The sequence below is a fragment of the Drosophila mauritiana genome, chromosome 3R (genome assembly GCF_004382145.1).
Source record: "Drosophila mauritiana strain mau12 chromosome 3R, ASM438214v1, whole genome shotgun sequence".
Lineage (NCBI taxonomy): Eukaryota > Metazoa > Arthropoda > Insecta > Diptera > Drosophilidae > Drosophila > Drosophila mauritiana.
This window is the reverse complement of record NC_046670.1, coordinates 3,163,489-3,183,658: the sequence shown is the minus strand read 5'-3', so window position 1 is coordinate 3,183,658 and position 20,170 is coordinate 3,163,489. Positions and strand designations below refer to the sequence as shown.

Here is a 20,170-nt window from a genome sequence, read left to right as displayed (position 1 = left end):
TCAACTTAGGAAGAATATAAGTGAAGAAAGCTTGTTTAGTTTATTTTTTAGCGGGCAAGTTATTTTTACCCAATAAAATACTTTCATTAGGCTATAATTATGAAAAACTGCTTGATGATTGGTTTCCATTTAGATTTCAGATTTAAATAACCATCTTAAATGTTTGGCGTTAAATTATCATAGTAGTTAGAATGTTTATAAAAACTATAGGAGATATGAAAGTATCATATATTTGAATGGTTTTTCCATTTTTTTTTTTCTAAATTAAGACAGAAACGAACGAAGTGCAATGTTTCCGGTTTGCGTTCATTTCAAAAAAGCGTTTTGAGTTTTCATAAATGCAGCCAGGACACAAATCAAAGTCGCCTGTGCAAATACAAATAAGTCTAAATTATATGACTTTATTTACGCAGCACGCTCCCATTTCATTGGCATTGGAATTGGCCAAGAATGAAGCCGTTCGCCTACATGTCAATATTTATTCCGCTGACTTTTAGCGTAGCCATAAAAAACGTGCAGCGAAATTTGTTGCCTGTTTTGTGCTTCGTTGCGCATATTTGCAAAATGTCATAAATTTGACTTTATATGATTATCAATTTCGAGTCAACAGCAATCGCGACCTTCTACTTCCCTAGGTTCCTTGGGACGAGAGGCTTAAGTTCGTGCCTCACTAGGGTTTTCCTTGGGTTAGTTGTCTTGTGTTGTCACTTTGTTTTGCCCGGGTTTTCCATCGGATAATCATAAATTTATTGAATTTTAAAGCCACGCATAGGTGCCCAGCAATGTGTGAGAAATTCGGGCATAAATATAGAATGGCCATCGCGAAAGCTGCGAACTGAAAGTTGGAGAAAGTTTTTGTCCGCCCCTTTGACCGTCAGCGGGTCAAAAGGGGCGTGGAAATATGAATTAAAAAAAACACACAAATACACAAGGAAAAGCTGTTTTAAAGGATTAGCGCAGATGACTTAAGCCTTTAATGGACCCGCGCTTTTGATCGGAAAATTGAGGAGGGGGTGAGAATGGGTGAATGGGGGACCGTGATTCGTGTTTGCCCCAAAGAAAAAGCGTGGGAGCTACCTGGAATCGACTGCTTTACAGTTTCCAGTCTGGTTAACCCCTTCTCAGCCATTTCCTCGGCCATAACAGTAACAATTTGTTGCTTTCCCTTCGCGAGGCTCCAACTTTCCTTGGCGCAGCCAATCATGATACTGTAAAATCGCTGGAAGGATGCGAAAACACTAAATATTTTATATGATCCATCATTGATATTGGGGCGTTGCTCGCGGCGGCGGAACAATTTTAATTTAAAAATTTCTGTCATACCCATCACCCATTGGCTGGCCAGCCTGTTTGGATCTGGATCGACGGCTTAAAGCGCCGTTCCGACGCTGCGTTGTTAACATTTATGGGCCGTAGATTGATGAGAACAACAACGCCGCGTTTTATTATGCAATAATATTTTTCGATTTATGTTTAATACCAGCCCGCCCGCAGCATGGTAATTTGAATGCATAAAAAGCGCGCAGAGCAGCGAAATTTGCACATTAGCGCAGGCAATTAAAATGCCAGCTCAACTATTATTAACATTTGGCTTCTTGACGCTTTTCCAGATCCGCCGCAGGTCACCTTGTCGCTGGGCTCCACACTGCGTCCGGACGACATCAAGGAGGGCGACGACGTCTACTTCGAGTGCCACATCAAGTCCAATCCCAAGGAGCATCGCATCATGTGGTCGCACGACGTGAGTCCTTCTGGCCAAGTGAAAATGTTTAGCTTGCATAAATTAACCGGCTGATTTGCCATTCCGCTCTAGGGACAACCGGTCACCCAGAATGTGTCCTGGGGCATCATCATCTCCACCCGCTCCCTGGTCCTGCAGCGAGTGGGACGCATCCACTCCGGGTTCTACGCCTGCTCGGCGGCCAATGACCGCGGGGAAACCCAGTCGGCTCCGGTTAACTTGAGGATTCGATGTAAGTAACTCAGACCTGCAAGGCATTTTACACATATTTACCGCCATATATACATTCAGATGTAGGTGGCGCTATTTTCAAATTACTGATAGTATAGATAGTGGAGGAAGGGCTCTCCTTTCATGGAATAGTTTGTAGTGTCTTAAACAAATACACGAACTTTAGTTTTTGGAGTAAAGAAACAACTCCAAATGTCAAATTTCCTCATTATCCTTTGATGATTCATTTCACTGTAAGACACACAGAGCACACAGAGTACAAAATATACATAATTTACTTATTTAAAACACAGGTCGGTGGTGCTTTAAAAACTTTATAAAAATCCCATTTTGTATTATTAAGCAAAAACAAAGGAAACCGAAAATTTGCACAAAAATTATGCTGACAGTTGATGTCAGTGGAGCGGAGCATTAAAAATACATATGCATAAATTTATGCGCAAATTGACACACACCGAGAGAAAATGGGCAAGATGTTGTCGCATTCGCAAATCTATTTCATTCCGATAAGTGGGCGGGGTCACGCCCACATGGTAAATTGACAGGCACAACAACAACAACAGCGGCTGTGCACTTGACAAAATCGCACAATGTCCTTGCTGGAAAGCCCTAAACCGACCCCCCTCCGCCCACCGAAAGCACAGGATGGCAACAATGTCCAAAACTAAAGTATGCTAAAATGACAGAAAATATTTTGTGCAAAAAGCCATAATGTGCACTATGCATCGCATATACATATGTACATCCGTTTACATCGGGCACACACCATATAGATAATATATTTTATATATAATAAATATGGGGGTCTTTGTGCGTGGCTGCATTTCGAGTGTGTGTTTCGTCAAACAAACGACACAATATTGCAATTTTTGGTCGACAAAAACTAAATATTCCCATTTCAATGCAAATTCACACAATTATATATAAATGGGCATAGATGGTTGTATATTTATTAACCTTAAATATGCTTTCTATATGTTCAATAATTTATTACAAAAATATTTTATTTAAAAGCATTATACAAGTCATTGGGGCCTAACCTTTCAATGAAAAATGCAGTTGATCTGATCATACTTTAAAAGAAATTCGATAAAATGCCTAGCTGCTTCTCCCTACTCCTGTTAAGGGGTATCTGATAGTCGCAACACTCGACTGTAGCTTTCTACAGTCACGTATTTCGAAGTGCTAATTATAGTTTGCGTTATGAAAACTTGGAGGAGCAGCTACCATTGCATATGTGATAACTTGGAGTCCACAATGGCTGGTTAAACCGTTAAAGCTGAAACTCTGGCCCTAATAAAAGCTAATCGAGTGCCATTCAACATCAAGTGGCCGGAGTAGAATACTACACACCTGTCATAGTTCCCATGGCTCCATCCCACTTAATTGACACTTTTGTGGAATCCCCAGCCATTTTAATGGACTCCAATTACCGTCGCAGGCAAACAGGCAGCTGCTTGTGTTGATAACAACAGAAGCGGGCCGCAAGTGTAAATTGAAACCAATCAATTGATAACTCAATTGATTTCTAATTGTCACAGCTCCGATTTGACGAGGACATCTAGCATGCTCCACTCCATTGGCCCATTACCCTATTGGCCCATTACAACATTGGCCCACTGGCGCTGGCTAGCCAACTTTCACACTTCGGGCCCGAAAGTGTGTGTAATTATAATTTGTGGACAACAATCACAGGCACAACGAAACACAAAAATAAATGGCCGATAAACGCCGCTCGGTGCCTTTGTGTGCACATATTGAAAATGTCTCAATTACCGCTATAGAGCATTTACTTCCGACTGTATTTCTAAATAATTAATGATGCTTAAATACCACGCCATTCAAGGGGTATGTGTTTGGGTTTGTTGGCTGTGCATAAATATGCATATGCTACCATAAAGTATCCCCCCTTTGAATTTCCATTGGGGCCAAAAGTTTGGCCCCCAACAGGAACTGGAACTGAACTTAACGTGTCAGTTGGTGGGGGAGGGTTCAACATGAGGGTAATAAAAATGAATGATCTGCTTTTATTATCGAAGCCCACAGTCATTATTAAACCATTTATAATTATGGGAAAGGTCAGGCGGACAGGTGGGTGCACACAAACACACACACACACACACGTTCAGCAGGTGCGCCAGGGATATTGAATTCAATTTTTATTTCGCATATTTAATTCAAGAGAAAACCAGAGCAGCAGTCCTACATGCGCAGAGGGCAGGTTAACGAATATTATTTAATTAATTGACCGGTTAAATGAATATTTTGATGCCATTTAAGCCCGAACCCGCCTAGTTAGTTGATGAAACTAAAAAATGTAATGCAATTTTCTGCGATTTGACCGCTTCGCTGCACTGATTCTAAATTAATTGTTTGGGATTTTAAGCTTCAACACTGTTTGTGTGCTAAAATGACAAAGGATTTATGCCGAGTTTTTTGCTACCATCTGGTTACAATTTCTGATTATTAAATAAACCATAACAAAACTCAGTTCGGTTTAGTTATGATCCAACTGGGGAATATTATTTTGCACACTGAATTAAAATGGCGAAAAATGCGTAATTATCCCCGATTTAAGCGCCTCGCTGCACAGCTGCCAAATTGAAATGGTCGGGATGCCGACCTCCGAACTCAAATAAGTAGCTACAACTGTTTGAGTTCGTTGAAAACAAAATTTTCGCAGCATCAGCACGGGGATGTGAAATCGAAAATGAATCGGAAACACAACGGGCTACACGGGCGGAAAAAGGAAGCTCGCAACGAAAATCGAAAACGAAGACATCAGCAAACGTTTGCTCTGCCTTGCCATTATCGAATACTCACAACTGACTACTGACTACTGAATACTGAATACCCAATGTACCCTTTTTGATAATTACGATAATTGAAAGTAAATACGAGTACAATGCATAAGGATACACCGCCACCGACTGCTGTGCAAATACTACGTGGGCTATTTACACGGGCATCGCGCATACGCCACGTAAACATTTACATACCGCTGGGTGGCGGGATTGATGGTTGATTGGATATGGATGAGATAGCCTGGGCTAGCAGGGGGTCGTGTGGAACGCTATGGCACGGTATGGGGGGGAGCTCCACATGCCTGGGGTGGGGCTTCTTTGTTGTGGGACCGCGATTGAGATTAATTGATTTACGGCTGCCAGCAGTTCGCTCATATCTTTCCAGAAATTAATCAGCAGAGGTCACAATTGACGTTATACGATTGCGAAATTGATGCTGTCGTAAAAGTATAATGTGGGACGGGATGCGGGGAACGGGGACATAATATAAAACTGAGCAATCAGCTGCAGCCCTATCCCCCTAGATGTTTATAATAATCCGAATTGCGTACTTGTGCCGCAGATTCGCGGCACTTCCTCTCAAATTTGCATAGCAACAAGGGGTGGCATGCGCTGGAGTTCATAATTTTCGCCTGGCTCTGTCGTTGCTCGGCAAACAATGCTACGGGGTTTTCCTCCTTTTGGCCATCTAATTGGTTTGTGACCGTGCCGAGTTCTTGGCCAGAGTTTTCCCAGCGAATTGCACCGTGTGCTCCGGGGAATCGGTGTGGCCATGGCCATTAAAGTGCCAGCGCCATCCAGGTGAGGAAGCATGCGAATTGGGAGCGACTTTAAAGAATGGAAATTTAAAGCCGTTTAAGACAGCTTATATTATTCAGAATGAAATATCTTACTAAACAGTGCGTTTTAAGTTTCCAAGTTATCTATCCGAATTCCCAATCCACCGATTCGAGATTAAGACATAGTTTATGCATCGTGTACAAATATTTGTATACAAACTCATTACACGATTTTCAGCCACAGCGGGACACACTCCAACTTTTCAAATAATTTTTAATAAAACCAGCAGAAAGTGTTGCGGCTTGGGTAATAAATGCCTTCAGGTGCTTAGAGTGCTGCGTGTGTTGTCTGCCGCGTTCTTTTGGTTGTTTTGTTGTTTGGTTGTCAGTTGGCTGTTGCTTCGCCGTTGCCGTGTTGTTTATGACAGGATTCCGTTGCCACGGGGCAAGCAAGGAGCGCAGGATGCCACCCACATCGCACACTTGGCGCAGTTTTCAAAAGTTGCTACCAAAACTTTTTGCCTGCGTGGGAATTTGGTGGCGTGGGGGACGCATATTTGCCATGCCTTGTGTATGACATAAAATTTCAAGTTCAATCGTTTCTAGCCAAAAACGCAAAATGAGTTTACTTTGAATAAATCATGAGTCAAGTGGGAAGTGGAAGTGGGGGTGTACTCCGCCATTAAGCTGTGGCCAAACTTACGGGCTGGCAGTGTGGTTTCTAAAATTTTTACCCGGGGCTTAATGCTTAAATCTGAGAACCAATTTCGGAAGCTTAACAGACAATATATACATATATATTTAATTATAAGCCAGAGAACTATTTATGGCTTGTTATATTTTTAATATTTCTGAAACTGATATTATTTCTATTTAAGTCCATTAATTTGCTGTTTTTATTTTGAGCAGGGCAGTAACATAATACGCTTGTCTAAGAATAAATTCCGAGTTAGGAAGCTTCAATTTAGCACCCACACCTGAGGAAAAAGCGAACGCCAGCTGCTCTACTTAAATTGAAAATCTGAGCTGTCAATTCGACCGGCATTTGTCCCATTCCTCCGGCCTGTCAGCAAAATGTTTGCAATATAAATACTTGATATAGACGGAGCAGCATCGGACAATTGCAGCTGCTCATTATTTTGCATTTCCCCCCAAATAACCCACCCAATCGGCTCGATTCAGTTCTCAGTTCCATTCTAAATTCGATCTCCCAATCGTGTCGCCAACAGATGCCCCCGTCTGCAGCAGCAGCTCCATCACCGTGATTGGAGCCTCCTTGGAGGAGGCCGTGCCCATCCCGTGCCGCGTCAACTCGGACCCGCCCGAAATCGACTTCGAATGGACCTTCTCCACCAGCGGCGAGCACTTTGAGGTGCCCTCCGGCCACTACGCCACCATCCAGGACCCCACCATGACCACCACCAGCGATGTGAGGCGCACGGTCGTCGAGTCCAACGAGACGCACTTCGAGAGCTACGGTGAGACCATACACTGAGAAAAAATACAAGAAGCTACTTTTAACATTATTGTACAGACTTATTATGTAGATAACTAAAAGTGAAATGAGAGCAAAATCAATCGCAGTTGCAATCAGAGAACGTTTCGATCTCGATCTTAGTTTTACAAACGCATGATTCGATCTTGGCTTGATTTTGAGTTCGGAATTCTCAAATGGTTTTTTTCTGTGAGTGTACAGACTCTAGTTGCAGCCATTACATAATAGTTTAGAGCAGCCTTAGGTGAAAGTGCAATGGAGAGGCATTTGCATGTGCTTGCGCTTGAGCGGGCTTTAGAAATTAGCATTTCGCATAGGCCTAAGTGCGGCCAGAGGTGGCAGACACCTGTGTATCTGAACAATAGGGGCTGTGGCTGTGGGCTGCAGATACTTTTATCAATACACTCGTATCATGCACATACTCGCACCGCATGGTCGCAAATTGGATTATCTCCTGCCGACCCAGTTGGCTTGACTGAGCTGCTTGGGCAAGCAGAACTTATTTCATTTAACTTGGCCAAAAAGCCCAATTTAATAAACGCCCAAACCGAATTGCAATTTACACCTGTAGTCTGTCCCCCATTTACTTACAGTGGAAACCGTCAGCGAGCTGATCTACACGCCCAAAGGCGAGCGGGACTACGGAACTTTGGCCTGTTACGGCCGGAATGCCATTGGAAAACAGTCGGATCCGTGTGTGTTCCAGGTGGTGCCAGCAGGTGAGTTCCACTGCCTTCAAAACAAATAGGAACTATTAAATTAAGTAAAAATCAATTCTAAAGTTTACCCACCAACTTCGATCTAATATAATTGATGTAGACATAGCTATTGCATTTAATTAATTTATAACCAAAAACCCATGCAATACCATTATTTAGTTAACTTCTAGTCACTCAGACAATAAATCAGGTTTTAGCCAAATTACAATTTTAGCCACTTTAAATCATATGCAATCATTTAACAAGCACTAAAGTATTATTGATGGCAAGATATTGATACAAAATATGAAATCCACACCGATTAATGAGAAATTAACACAATACAAAGGCATAACTTGCGGACAGCCGAATGTGCATATATCTTCCTATCAGTTTCCTTGTCAAATAGTTGTCTAAAAAGGCCAAGTTTAAATTGGCATTGAGCCAGGAAAACGATCCATTTACCGTAGTTAGTACCACTGTGTTTTTGAATCGCATTTGTTCCCTGCAACATAATACGAATGCTGCGAATGTTGTTTGGCATTGATTGGTTTCGCTTACTCGATCTTTGTAGCCAAGCCGGGGGCACTGCGAAACTGTACACTCCGGCCGTATGTGGTGACCTCCGCCTCGCTGAACTCATCGAATCAGACGACAATGCATGCCAATCAGATGCTGCCCACACAATACGGCAGACACGAGTCGAATTACCCGCACATGGAGTACGTACGTGAGCGCCATAACAGCAGTGGCGGCAATAACAATGCCACTGCCCCGGCAGCTGCCCGGAACAATGTGGCCAATAAAAATATGAGGGGCAGGACCAGTGCCGGCCAGGCCAAATCCAATAATAAGCAGCTCACTCAGCAGCAACTACAGCGCCTCAAGAAGCGGACATCATTCACACCGTCCCAAACACTGGCGGCCATCGAGCGGCAGCGCCAGAGGAAGCAGCAGTCGCAGCAGCAGCAGCAGCACCAAGCCACTGCAACCAAGTCCGGTGGCGATAGCAAGCCTGATGGATCGCCGGCCAAGTCGTCGAAGCAGCGAATGCGGCGTGCCAGCCGAGACCCGCAGATACAACAGCAGCAGCAACATCAGCTGCATGCAGCAACATCAATAACCAGCAGCCAGCGGAAGCAGGCAGAATCAAATTTATCAACGTCGCATCTAGGTAAAGGCAGTAGTAGTAGCAGCAGCAGCAGGAGCCGCAGCAGCAGCAACACCAACAGCAAGAGTAACAGTGGCAAACAGCCAGCAAAGTATTTTAATAAGCGACAGAAAAACATGCACAAACAGAAGCAGCAGCAAAAGCTGAAGCAACTGAAGGGAACAACAAACGAGCACAACAGCAATATAATTCATCATTATGCAGCTTCGACTTCGAGTTTGAGGCGAAGGAAGCGACTGGCAGCAAATGACATCTTGGCAACTGTGGCGGCGGCATCCACATCGGCATCATTATCTTCCCCACCCGCATCCTCGGCTGCATCATTGGCAGCCACTGCCACGGCGGCGGTGGAGATCGAGCAGGATGTTTCTGCTGCTGATGCCGCTGCTGCCGCCAGTGGCAGCAACATTAAGCGCTCTCGCAAGTCCCTAACCATCCTAGACAAACAGAAGCAGCAGGAGCAGCAACAGTTGCTGCCTCCGAATGCTCCGCAAATAAGCAACCAGCCGGTAGCAGCAATTAGCGGCAACAATGTCAAGGAAACAGCAGCGACATCGGCACAAGGTGCAGTTGCAGCGGGAGTCAAGGACAAGGCGCCGTCCTCCAAGGAGGACTCCACTGACAATGACAACGACAACGATGGTGACGAGGACGACGACGATGATGACGATGATGGAGCAGAGATGGATGCTGAAACAGAGACTAATGACGAGGAGGATGATGAGGACGAGGGTGGAGGGGCCCACGATGACGACGCAGACCTGGATGAAGATGTTGCCCAGCTAGCCACCGACGCCGATTACTTGGCCGACGGTCCGGGCGATCTGGAGGAGTACGAAACTGTGGAGGAGGTGGATGGCCAGGCGAAACATGTGCACATGCTGTCCCTGGAGGAGCAGCTGGATCTGGAGTCGCTGGAGGACAACGTCGAGGAAGAGGACGACGGCGAGGTCGATGATATGTACAATGTTAGCGATGATGACTTTGTGGCCAGTGTGGCTCTCTCCACATCCGACACCACAGCCGCCACCCCGCTGCAAAGGACAACAGAAGGACCTCACATTAGGGAGAAAGCCACCCAAACCGACTCCGCTGCCGAATGGCAGCTTCCCCATTTCGACTACTCACGCATGGAGTATAGTTTCAGCAACGGCGTAGTCACCCAGAGCTTGCTGGGAGGTGGGGCGGTAACCGGGGCTGGACACGATGGCTTTGCGGGCGGCGGAACCATCAATTTCGACAACTACGACAACATCATCTACTCCACCATGGAACTCGAGTGCATGCCAGGATACGACGGCGGACTGCAGCAGCAGTTCTTCCTGGAGGCCTACGACTCCAAGACCAAGAAGCTCAGGCTCAACATGAGCAGCACCTACATGGACGTGCCCGTCTTCCGGATCGATCTATCAGGTGAGAGTTATATCCACCTAATTTGGGAGGTTTTAATGATGATTAAAGATGACATATAAGTGCTTAGTTTGCTATCTATAGGATGGGGTATTATAAGGATATACTTGGCGTATCATAGAACTTATACCATTTGCTCAACGTAGTTAATAGTCCATGACTAGGCGGGATATACATAAATACAAGGTTGCTACTGATTGCTAAGTTCTTTATAGCAGCAGGCTTACAATATGTTAGATCAGATATTATATCTTTTTTAATTCCTCTAAATGTGTGGCTCTAGTCTCAAACAAAATCTCCGCTAACATAACTTGTTTAAATAGTCCTCTAAACGGGCAACTCAATTGCTTGGCCTTTAATGGTTCCGGGGAAATCCAATATTTCCGCAGATTCTCGCTGCCCCGGAGCAATGTTTTATTACACGATGCTTATGTATTATTATATTTAAATGAGGCTGGCTTAGAAATCACGAGGCCAGGGTGTTGGTCGTACAATATTTACAGTGCTGTGCGAAAGCCGCAAACTAAGGACTTGACTTTTATGCGGCCAGCAGCAGCAAGGACCAAGGACCAAGGCAGAAGGAACAAGGAGCTGGGAGCAGGAACACAGCAGCAGCAACAGCAACAAACACTAAAACAAAAACAAATCAAAGTAACAAACTGAGCAAAAAGTTGAGCTGGCGAAATTGCGCGTTGGCTTCAAGACAAGGAGAAAATCCTGCGGCTCGGCGAGGAATAGCTGCACTGAAAGAAATTCTGTGATTAAGGGGCTTGAATTTATTTAGTCACTTTTTTTATGGTAATTTTTAGTTCAATGAGTTTTGAAATACTTGAGAAGTTAGTAAGCTAAAACAGCCATATATTTGATTAAAGAAATATTGCTTACTAATACTTTTTGATGCTGATTAAGGATATATAGTACTTAAGTGTTGTCCAGGAACTAATTTCCAACGAAGGATTGCTCTTGATAGTGTAATCAATTTTTGCTAGCACAAGTTAAAAGTATGTTTTCAACTAGACAATACATTGAATGAAGTTTGCTTTCAATCATTTTTACTTCCTTTCGAAGATGATTTATGTGCTTATCCCGTCATTTTTCGCCGTGTAGTCAGCGAGCTAGCACTACGCAGATTAATTAGTTGAGGGTGCCAGGACCTCAGCTCAACATCTCCCCCCTCCCCCCTCATATCCTTGTGCCTCAGCCATTGCTGGCACATGCTGTTGCCTGTTTTGTTGTAATGAATTTTAGCTAGTCAGCAAAACTTTTATGCCAATGGCGTTTTGAGGTGGGGAATTGGATGAAATAGAATGCTGCCAGGAGGAGGCTGCTGGGGGCGTGGCCTAGTTGCCTCGGGGGGCGGGAGGGCAGAAGAAAGCTGGAATCGAGCTGTTGAAAAAGCAAGATTTATCATGGGGGTTAACAGGGAGCCGAAAATTATAATATTACATTTGATTGTGCGGGCATGAGGCGAGTTAATGAGCCACATTTCGGATTATTAAAGTTGGCAACTTGGCAACGGGCGAGATGGCCCGATCTGATCCCGGTTCCCAGCGCGCTGCTCAGGGCTGCAGTGGCATCTTTTCCAGCCAGCTATTCCATACCATATCGATGACTCCGGGGTTAAGGGGTTTCGGCGATATTTGCAAAGTCAAACGAAGCGTAAAGTCACGATTAGTTAGACAGGCGTGTTAACGACTCTTCCGATGATTGGGAGGGGGGTTGGGCGCGGTTTTTGGGGGTGCTGTTTTTGTCCCTGCGGCCTGCCAATGTATGCGTATTAGTCCTGCCACGCCCCCTAGCACCCACACCCTGCGAAACGCCCTTGTGCAATGGTAGTTGCCATTTTAATGAGCTGCTATCGGTGCAAGGAGAGCACGGGCACAAACAAAACTTTTGATGCGCGCATTAAGAAAAACCAGAAAAACGGAAAAACAGAAAAACAGAAAGGCGGAAAATCGGAAAATCAGAAAAAAGCGCAGCAGGGCTGGGCGGGAAAAAAAACACACGCAGTTTGCAACCGGGAACTTTTCATTTTATGCGACCGAAGTTTCGCACCGCGACGTGCTAATTAAATGCCTGTTTGCCTAATGAAGTTTGCACAGAGCACTACAAGTTTTAAATTAATGATCCACGATGACCCCCGACCAGCCCTGCACTAAATTAAGACATAAAACCGTAAAACATCAGGGGGGGAAAGGTACTATATTTAGAAAATACTTATATATGTTATAAGAGCTAAATGCCCGCTCTTAGACAGCTTTAGTGTTATTAGTCCAGTGTTCTAGAGTTTTAAATACATCAAGCAGAAAGTAGGGACCATTTTAAGGAATAACATATGTAAAGAATGTTAACATAGATCAGAAAACTGTTAAATAATAGTTAAAGCATACTATTAGACACCTTTACATGATATTTGAAATCATTAATCTTTCAATGAAGTAAAATAACTTCTTCTTAAGCAATCTTTGGTTTTAATACCATATTTTGGAGTTGAAAACGAGTTAATCGTGGCACTAATTAATTTCCCCCCCCCGCACAGATCTGATGCCCATGGACTACTATCCCGATGCCCATCCGGCCCTGCACCTGGTCGTCTACAGCGTCAATCAGAAGGGCCGCTCGGAGCCGATTGTCCTCGAGAATGTGCCCATCAATGAGGCGGACAAGCGTTCAGGTAGGAGTACAAAAAATGGAGTGGAAAACTACTGCAAAGTTTTCCCGCTTCGCTTGGGTGCAGGGGGGGAGGAGGGGAAACTTTGGCTAGACCAGGAGCGGAGAAGCATTCATGGCTTTTTAAGCACCATTTCACCTTTAAAAAGTCATTCAAGTATTTGCATATTCCGCTTAACCGTTTTAGTTTCATTCTTTCATTCATTTCTTTGTTGTTGCCGGTCGCTGTTGTTGTTTTTGTTGCTGGCGCTGTTAGTACAATTGCTCTTTTATTTAACGAGTTTTGTTTACGCTGGGGCGACACTGCAACTCCACTTCCCCCCATTCCCTACCCCATCTCCATTTGGGATCCCTTCATCCAACATCCCTGGCTAGCCGAAGTAGTGTCACAAAGATTTCTTATTCATGCTTTGTTATTCAACTTTGACGCTAATTTTCTTTAAAAGTTTTTCCGCTCTCGCGACAATCGAGGTAAAAAGTGTGAAAGTGCTTGTTTTTCGAGAATCTGATGGGTGGAAAAATACCTGGAAAACGCTTATAAAAGCCTTACTTCACACTGGCAGTATAGGATTTTCAGCAAAATGTCTTATATGTTTAATACGTAATCAGAAATTACTATCGACAACATTTTGTTAGAACATATTTGTGATACCGCATGTTAATAGCATTCCATAATAATTCAATATCCCCAACTAATATGCACAATCGAATTATTGGTTTGAGCTGCATAAATTTAATTTTCATCTGATGGGCGAAAACAATTGAATGTGATTTCCAAATGACGAGAGCATCCAAGATTCCCCTATTCCAAATGCACAAATTGTGAAAATATATCGAGATATCTATCACAACTGCCAATAATTACTCACTTAAACAATTTGCATTACTTTCAAGTAAGTCCCTTAATTAGCCCACCACTTTTGCTTTAAGAAGGAGACGGGTTAATAGTTTTATTCCGCATCCGTAATGATATTACATCGTTTGTTGTCCCATATTAAGTCAGTCGAATTATGCACCAGCATGCCAGTATTTATTGCATCAGCAATTCGAATGGCAACACTACCTGACCAGCATCATCATCATCATCATCGTTATTAAACGCACCGCACGGAGAGTTATGTATTACTTATGCTTCGAGTACTGTCCACACTTGGTCAGCCAGTAATGTTTATCTGCACAATTGCATATTTGAACGGCATGGACATCGAATCCACTCAATCATCTCCTAATGCGCTCCATGGAGGCCTTCTACGAGGAGGAGGTGGCTCCAATATCACGAGTGTGCGATGGATTGAGTGTTGGCCAACTTATCCGGCGTATTATATGACAGCTCCGTTACCAGTTACCATTTACCTGTTACCAGTTACCAGTTACGAGCTGGGATATTCTGGAAGATGGCCCTGTGTGGGCGACTTAATTTGCGAGCGTGCAATCCACCTACACCTGCCCGCCAGGTGTCAATATTTGCACCTTGGTAAATCTAAAAGCTTTTCTGCCAACAGCCGAATGAAATCGGTCAGGTGAGCAGAGAGGAGGTGTATAGGATGTACATATAGGATGTACTGGATGGGCGGCAGGAACATTTTACAATGGCAACACTTGATGCCACATTAATGTAAATATAATCAATTTCATGTTTTAGCCAAAAAAGCGATGGCAACGCAAAACCCCAACAGAGAAAAGAAATATCTTGTTATGCTAAACTGACACACAGAGATTCCCCAGGAGTTACATTATACCGCCAGCATACAGCCACATGCACTGAGAGAAACGCAAATGAATTCACAAGTAGGAAAAATTTACAGCCAAAAAGTACATAACTAGAGTTCCCCGAGCAACCAGAATAGTTGTGAGGGTATAAATTCTCCCACGCGAACCACTCACTGCGTTTCTCTCAGTGCACACACATCCACCCTGTGGTCGCACGGTAACAAGGTATCAAAAGCGGCAGCGGAAAGCGAGCAGACACCGGAGCCATAGCTCCTGATACTCTCGCACAGAAGCTCGTCGTGGAGCTCGGGCCCAAAGCCCAGGCGCACGAAATATAAACGATTACTGTACGACATGGAAAAATACATTAAACATGTCTTATCTGAATACAATATCCCAAAAGACAACGGTGCAGAAAGTGAGCCGAAGTAAAGTAAAATAAAATTATACTTGTACGTAGGTATGTAGGTGGATCGCGGATCGAAGGCGGGCGGTAGGGAAATGTGACCGCCATTGCAATAGATGACAGCCAGCTCCTCCTGCCTCCTGCCTCCCGCTGTCTGCCTCGTTTTCTTGAAATGGAGCGCCAGACGCAGACACCGTTTCCTTTATTTATGCTTACTTTGTGTAAACGCATTCCTGCCTTGAAAGCCACATGGGCACGTTGGCCTACACTGGCAGAAAAAGCAGGAGTATCTGTATCCCACAGGTGCCAAGTAGAAATATCTACTAAATACCAGCAATCCGTTGGATACAGGCCTGCCTTAATAGAAGTATCTTCTGTATCTTAAGCATTTACTCAATAGATTAGTCCTATAAAACCTAGTTCCTTCTCCGAGTAAGCACTCATGATTTTTCCCAGTGCCCTCCGTATTCCCAATACATTTTAACCAATCCACTTTTTCATCATCTCATCGAATCATTTATATCTCAAACGGGAGCATTAAATCGAATTAAGCTCATGAGCGGAGGCAGGGGATGAGGCAGCCGGAAGGAGAGCAGCCAGGTCCTGCCTGCACTCATCCAAATGAAGCCCATGCAAACAATTGGCTTATGAGCGGCACGCAGGACTCGCTCCTGGTGGTTGGGATACGAGGATAGTTTGCCACCGAGGTCCGTGGAGCCACTGAGCTCTGCTGCCTGCCACACGGAGGAGTGACTCCACCCGACTCGAGGCTCCTGGCTCGGTTGCCTGGCTTATCCGCTTAAGTCGGGGCATGTGCATAGAGGTGGGCCCCCAGTTGCCGGCACACCATTCCAGGTGGTTTTATTGGTAAATATTTGCACAAGTGTGAAAATTTCATTACGCCAGTGTGCTTATATTTAAATTAAATTTCTTTTTCTTCTGGCATCTCATCTCGACTTGTGTTTCGGTTTCAAGTGCCCTCTTCCTGGTTGCCAAATATACATTTTATTTGGCAAGCGATTGCTCGCTTCGGTTTTGTTCCTTTTATGCCCTTTGTGTTGTCGGGCTGCCTGATGCGATTGGGGATTTGTCGCCGGCGGAGCGGACGGAGCGGACGGAACGGACGGAGGATAAGGATACGGATGTATCGGAGTGTGTTTGCTGTATGTGCCCAACTGGATAATTCGAAAATGTTGCCGCCCACATGCAAAAGGTGCGCCGGTTAGTGCCAATTCTTCACATTCAGCCATAAATGAGAATTGAGAATTACGTATCCGCCATGTGGTGTCGTTTGGCTGAGCATCAAACGGAATGATGAATTTATAATGAATCATTCCCACTCCCCGGCATGACATTGAATAAATGAATAAATTTGGCATTTAATTCAATTCACTCGCTCGCCAATATGCGCATCGATTCATAAATCATTTAAACGCTACATGAGCATAACGAAATTAAATAACAATTTATTTATCTGCTCGGATGAGCGTTAAGAAATTAATAGAGCACCAGCTTACCAAATCCCATTCGAGTGGCGTAATGCCAACTGTGTGCGTGCCTAATTTCGAATTTGGCTAAACCGTCGGGATTTGGGCCATGCAAATAGGTTCCATGATTGATGCCTTGTCCTAAATCAGGACTCGTTTGCCGGCTGCAATTGCCAGGCATTTAGACCGATCTAATTAAAATTAAAAATGCCAACCAGTCAGCATTCCACTCTTCCTTCCTTTTTTTCATCGAGTGCAATGCAAATACAGTCAGTTTCAAAAGTTTATAACTCATTCCATGGCATGTATACTTTTCCACAAGCGAAAGCCTTGAACTTTCGGTAAATGTAATTCTATTAAGCCATAATCTGTCAATCCTTTCAAAGTTTTTGCAAGATATAATCAAATTGAAATACCAATACACAGTAGTACAAGATTTAATTAACATTTTTCCACTATTTGCTGCTCACACAATCGCTTTTCCATTGGTTGAATATCTTAATCGGCGATTGAAATGCATTGTTTCAAGCCAACAAGTTACCGACATGCTGGATGCTTTGAATGAAATGTTATAATACGCTCAATGTCCTGCGTTGAATTCATTTTTATTAACCCCCCCTATATGGCATGCAAAATAAAACGCGTGGCTGAAATGCTTTTAGCCGGGTAAAACTCGATAAACTATACAAATCGAAATAGCAAAAACTTTCGGCCCTCGCATTTTGAACGCGCTGTATGGCTGAGCACACACACAGCTACGAGCATATATTTGTACTTTTTCCAAAAGTCATGTGCCGGCAATTACAACCCACCTAAAAGTGGGTGGGCAGTGGGTGGCTGTGGGTGGTGGGTGGTGGGTGAAAGTTGGAGTGTGTGCTTTGCACGGATGTGTTCGCTTAGACGCAGCCATGCATAAATGAGCAATTTCGCCAGCGGCGCAGTTTCGTCAACATTTGGCACAGCAACATTCGGCAGTCAAAGAATATTTATTGATTTGCAACTTTGGCGTTTGGCTGACAACAAGACCAGGTTTATAAATTAGCAACAGTCTGCATGCACCACCCATCCATTACCATCCCATTACCATTACAGCCTGTTGTTAGCATGTCGTTTGGTTATTACAGTAGGCACTGCGTATAAACTGACTTTTATAAAGATTTATAACGGCTTTGGTTTAATGGCGTTGTGGTAAAAACATAAAATAGTTCCTTGCCTCTTGGTTTATCCAACTCCAGCGCCATAAATCCACATTTAATAACATCATAATCGTATAATCAAGAAACCAGAAACTAAATTGAACATAGCTAGAGTTGTTGTATCAAGATTGTTATTGAGAACTAATATTTGCTGAAATATCGAAATGAAATCATTGTTTAATCAATTCAGCATCCACTGTATTTCCGCTTCCTGATTCCTCCTGCTGTTTGGTCTGATGTTTGCCTATTGAGTTTCTGCGTTGCATATCCGCAGGCGCGCAATTTGTTGAATGTCGAGAATATACACTGTGTACGAAGGTGGGCGTGGCATCGCAATGCTCAGGTTGCGTATCCGCAGTGTGGGCGGCCGGCCTTGTAATGCATATTCAATTACGAGTTCCCCAATCGTCCGAAAATCCAGCCGGCAAGCGGATTTTAATTGAAATGCTTAGCGCTGACGTTAAAGCCATCGCCATCGCAATCGGAATCGCAATCGCAAATACAACAAACTAAGCGAGCGATTGGCTGAAGGACCGCTGCCTGTGGCAGCCACTTGACATGCGACGTGCGTTTTATGGGCGCAAGCCCGAGAGGCGGTACAGTATTGGCCATATGGGTTATGGATTTGGGTGATATGGCTGGATACGGCTGGAAAAGCGCTGGGCGAGCAGCAGTCAAGTGGCCAACGCCGCATCCAGTTTATTGGACCCTCGCCGACCAATGGCTATTTATCGAGTTCGGTCAGACAAAGAGCTGGCATATAGCTTTCATCATCAGAAGTCAGGGAAAATAACCTGCATACTCGTGCGTTTTATTTCACAAATTGTATTTTAAGTGCCGCATTCCCAACTATGTTTGAAGTTTGCAATCAATGCGAAAGTCGAAGCATGATGAAAGTAAACGTATTTTGAGATTAAATATCTGGGGTGTTTAAGGTTTTAAAAAAAATATATAAATAAATGAATATTTTAAAGTTTAATAAACTTTTTCTTTCTCAAGATATATTGGAAAACTGTTTTTTTACCTCATAATTATTTATTATTATTTCTTTTTGCATCACTTTCCTTTAACCAAATAAATAAAATGAAAATAATAATAAATCTTAACATATAGAATCTTATAAACTTATGTTTATGTTTTACCTAATTATCAGTTTTTAAATATTTGTTTTCATTAATTAAGAATGTAAGCCACCTAGAAAATTACCATGTGGAAAAAGGGGTATATCTATGTTCGATTTCCTCGCAACTACACCGTGCAATTCCTGAATAGGGAAATACATACGTTTTACCTTCTGTTTGCATGATTAAAATTATTTCTACCAACTGTATACATTTTCATTGAAAGTCCAAACATGAAAGGCACATCATCAATGAAGACAAATCTCCTGCAGCAATGTCCTAATCGCTCTACCATTTGTTGCTCGCTCTTTGCAGATGGTCGAATGGGCCTGTCCATCTTACCCCTGGCTGCTCTCCTCGCCGGCACACTATTCACCGTGGGCATAGCGGTGCTATCCGTGGTGGTCATCGCCGTTCGCAGGCGCCGTGGCCAAGGAGCCCGCAACATGTGCGATGACAAGGACAAGCACCTGGGTGGGTCATTGCAGCATACGCACGGCCATGTGGCGGTCACTCAAATACCCTGGCAGGGGATCAAATAGTTTCCTTTGATGGCCTGTCATCAAGTGTAGAAGTTTTTAGTTTCTATTAGGTGATCCGATCCCATTATACACATCCTATCCAGCTTTCTACATGTATCTTGACTTTATGAAGTAGTATCCTCAATTTAAACCTTCAATCGAATTGTATCTACCAGAACTATATTACTTAGCTAATTACAATACATTTCGAATTAATTATGAACTTGATGTCAAAAATCAAGTTCTAGATAGTTAGTCTTGCCAGTGAAGAAAAGTGAGATCTGTTGTTAGGATGATAAATATGATTCCAAGTAACCTGCTGCAAGGGTATTTAGACCCCCACAGTGCTGAGCCAACTCTACATGCTCTTGCTCTTTTTGCTAATGCTCCACTCTCCCGACAGGCATGGATGTGACGGTGACTGCGCCCCTGGAAACGGGAGCTGGCCACCAGCGGCTCGTGGTGGCCTACACCCTGAAGCAGGGCATCGAGAAGCAGCCGGACATATTGAGCGCCCAGAAGAGTGCTCCAACTGGCGGTGACGCCTCGTCGCCGCTGGGAAATCGGCCGAGTGGTTTGTTCGCCGGCGGTGGAGGAGGAGGAGGCGGAGGAGCTGGTGGTGCATCTGCCGCTCCCATGACGGGCAACACTGGTGGCCACAAAACCACGGATTATGTAAGTGCCAGTGGCCAGGAGGCGTTGCCCTTTAACTATGCCATTTATGTATGTA

General features: G+C 44.0%; 1 protein-coding gene across 1 annotated transcript in view; it reads left to right on the top strand.

Moving 5' to 3' along the window:
• LOC117144739 overlaps positions 1-20,170 on the top strand; it is a 95,903-nt gene that overhangs the window by 72,506 nt on the left and 3,227 nt on the right. The window contains exons 10-17 of the mRNA XM_033310091.1: positions 1,611-1,741; positions 1,814-1,973; positions 6,785-7,033; positions 7,644-7,769; positions 8,323-10,332; positions 12,869-13,003; positions 19,235-19,393; positions 19,844-20,115. Coding sequence (XP_033165982.1) covers positions 1,611-1,741; positions 1,814-1,973; positions 6,785-7,033; positions 7,644-7,769; positions 8,323-10,332; positions 12,869-13,003; positions 19,235-19,393; positions 19,844-20,115 — 3,242 coding nt within the window. The remainder of the gene's footprint in view (positions 1-1,610; positions 1,742-1,813; positions 1,974-6,784; positions 7,034-7,643; positions 7,770-8,322; positions 10,333-12,868; positions 13,004-19,234; positions 19,394-19,843; positions 20,116-20,170) is intronic.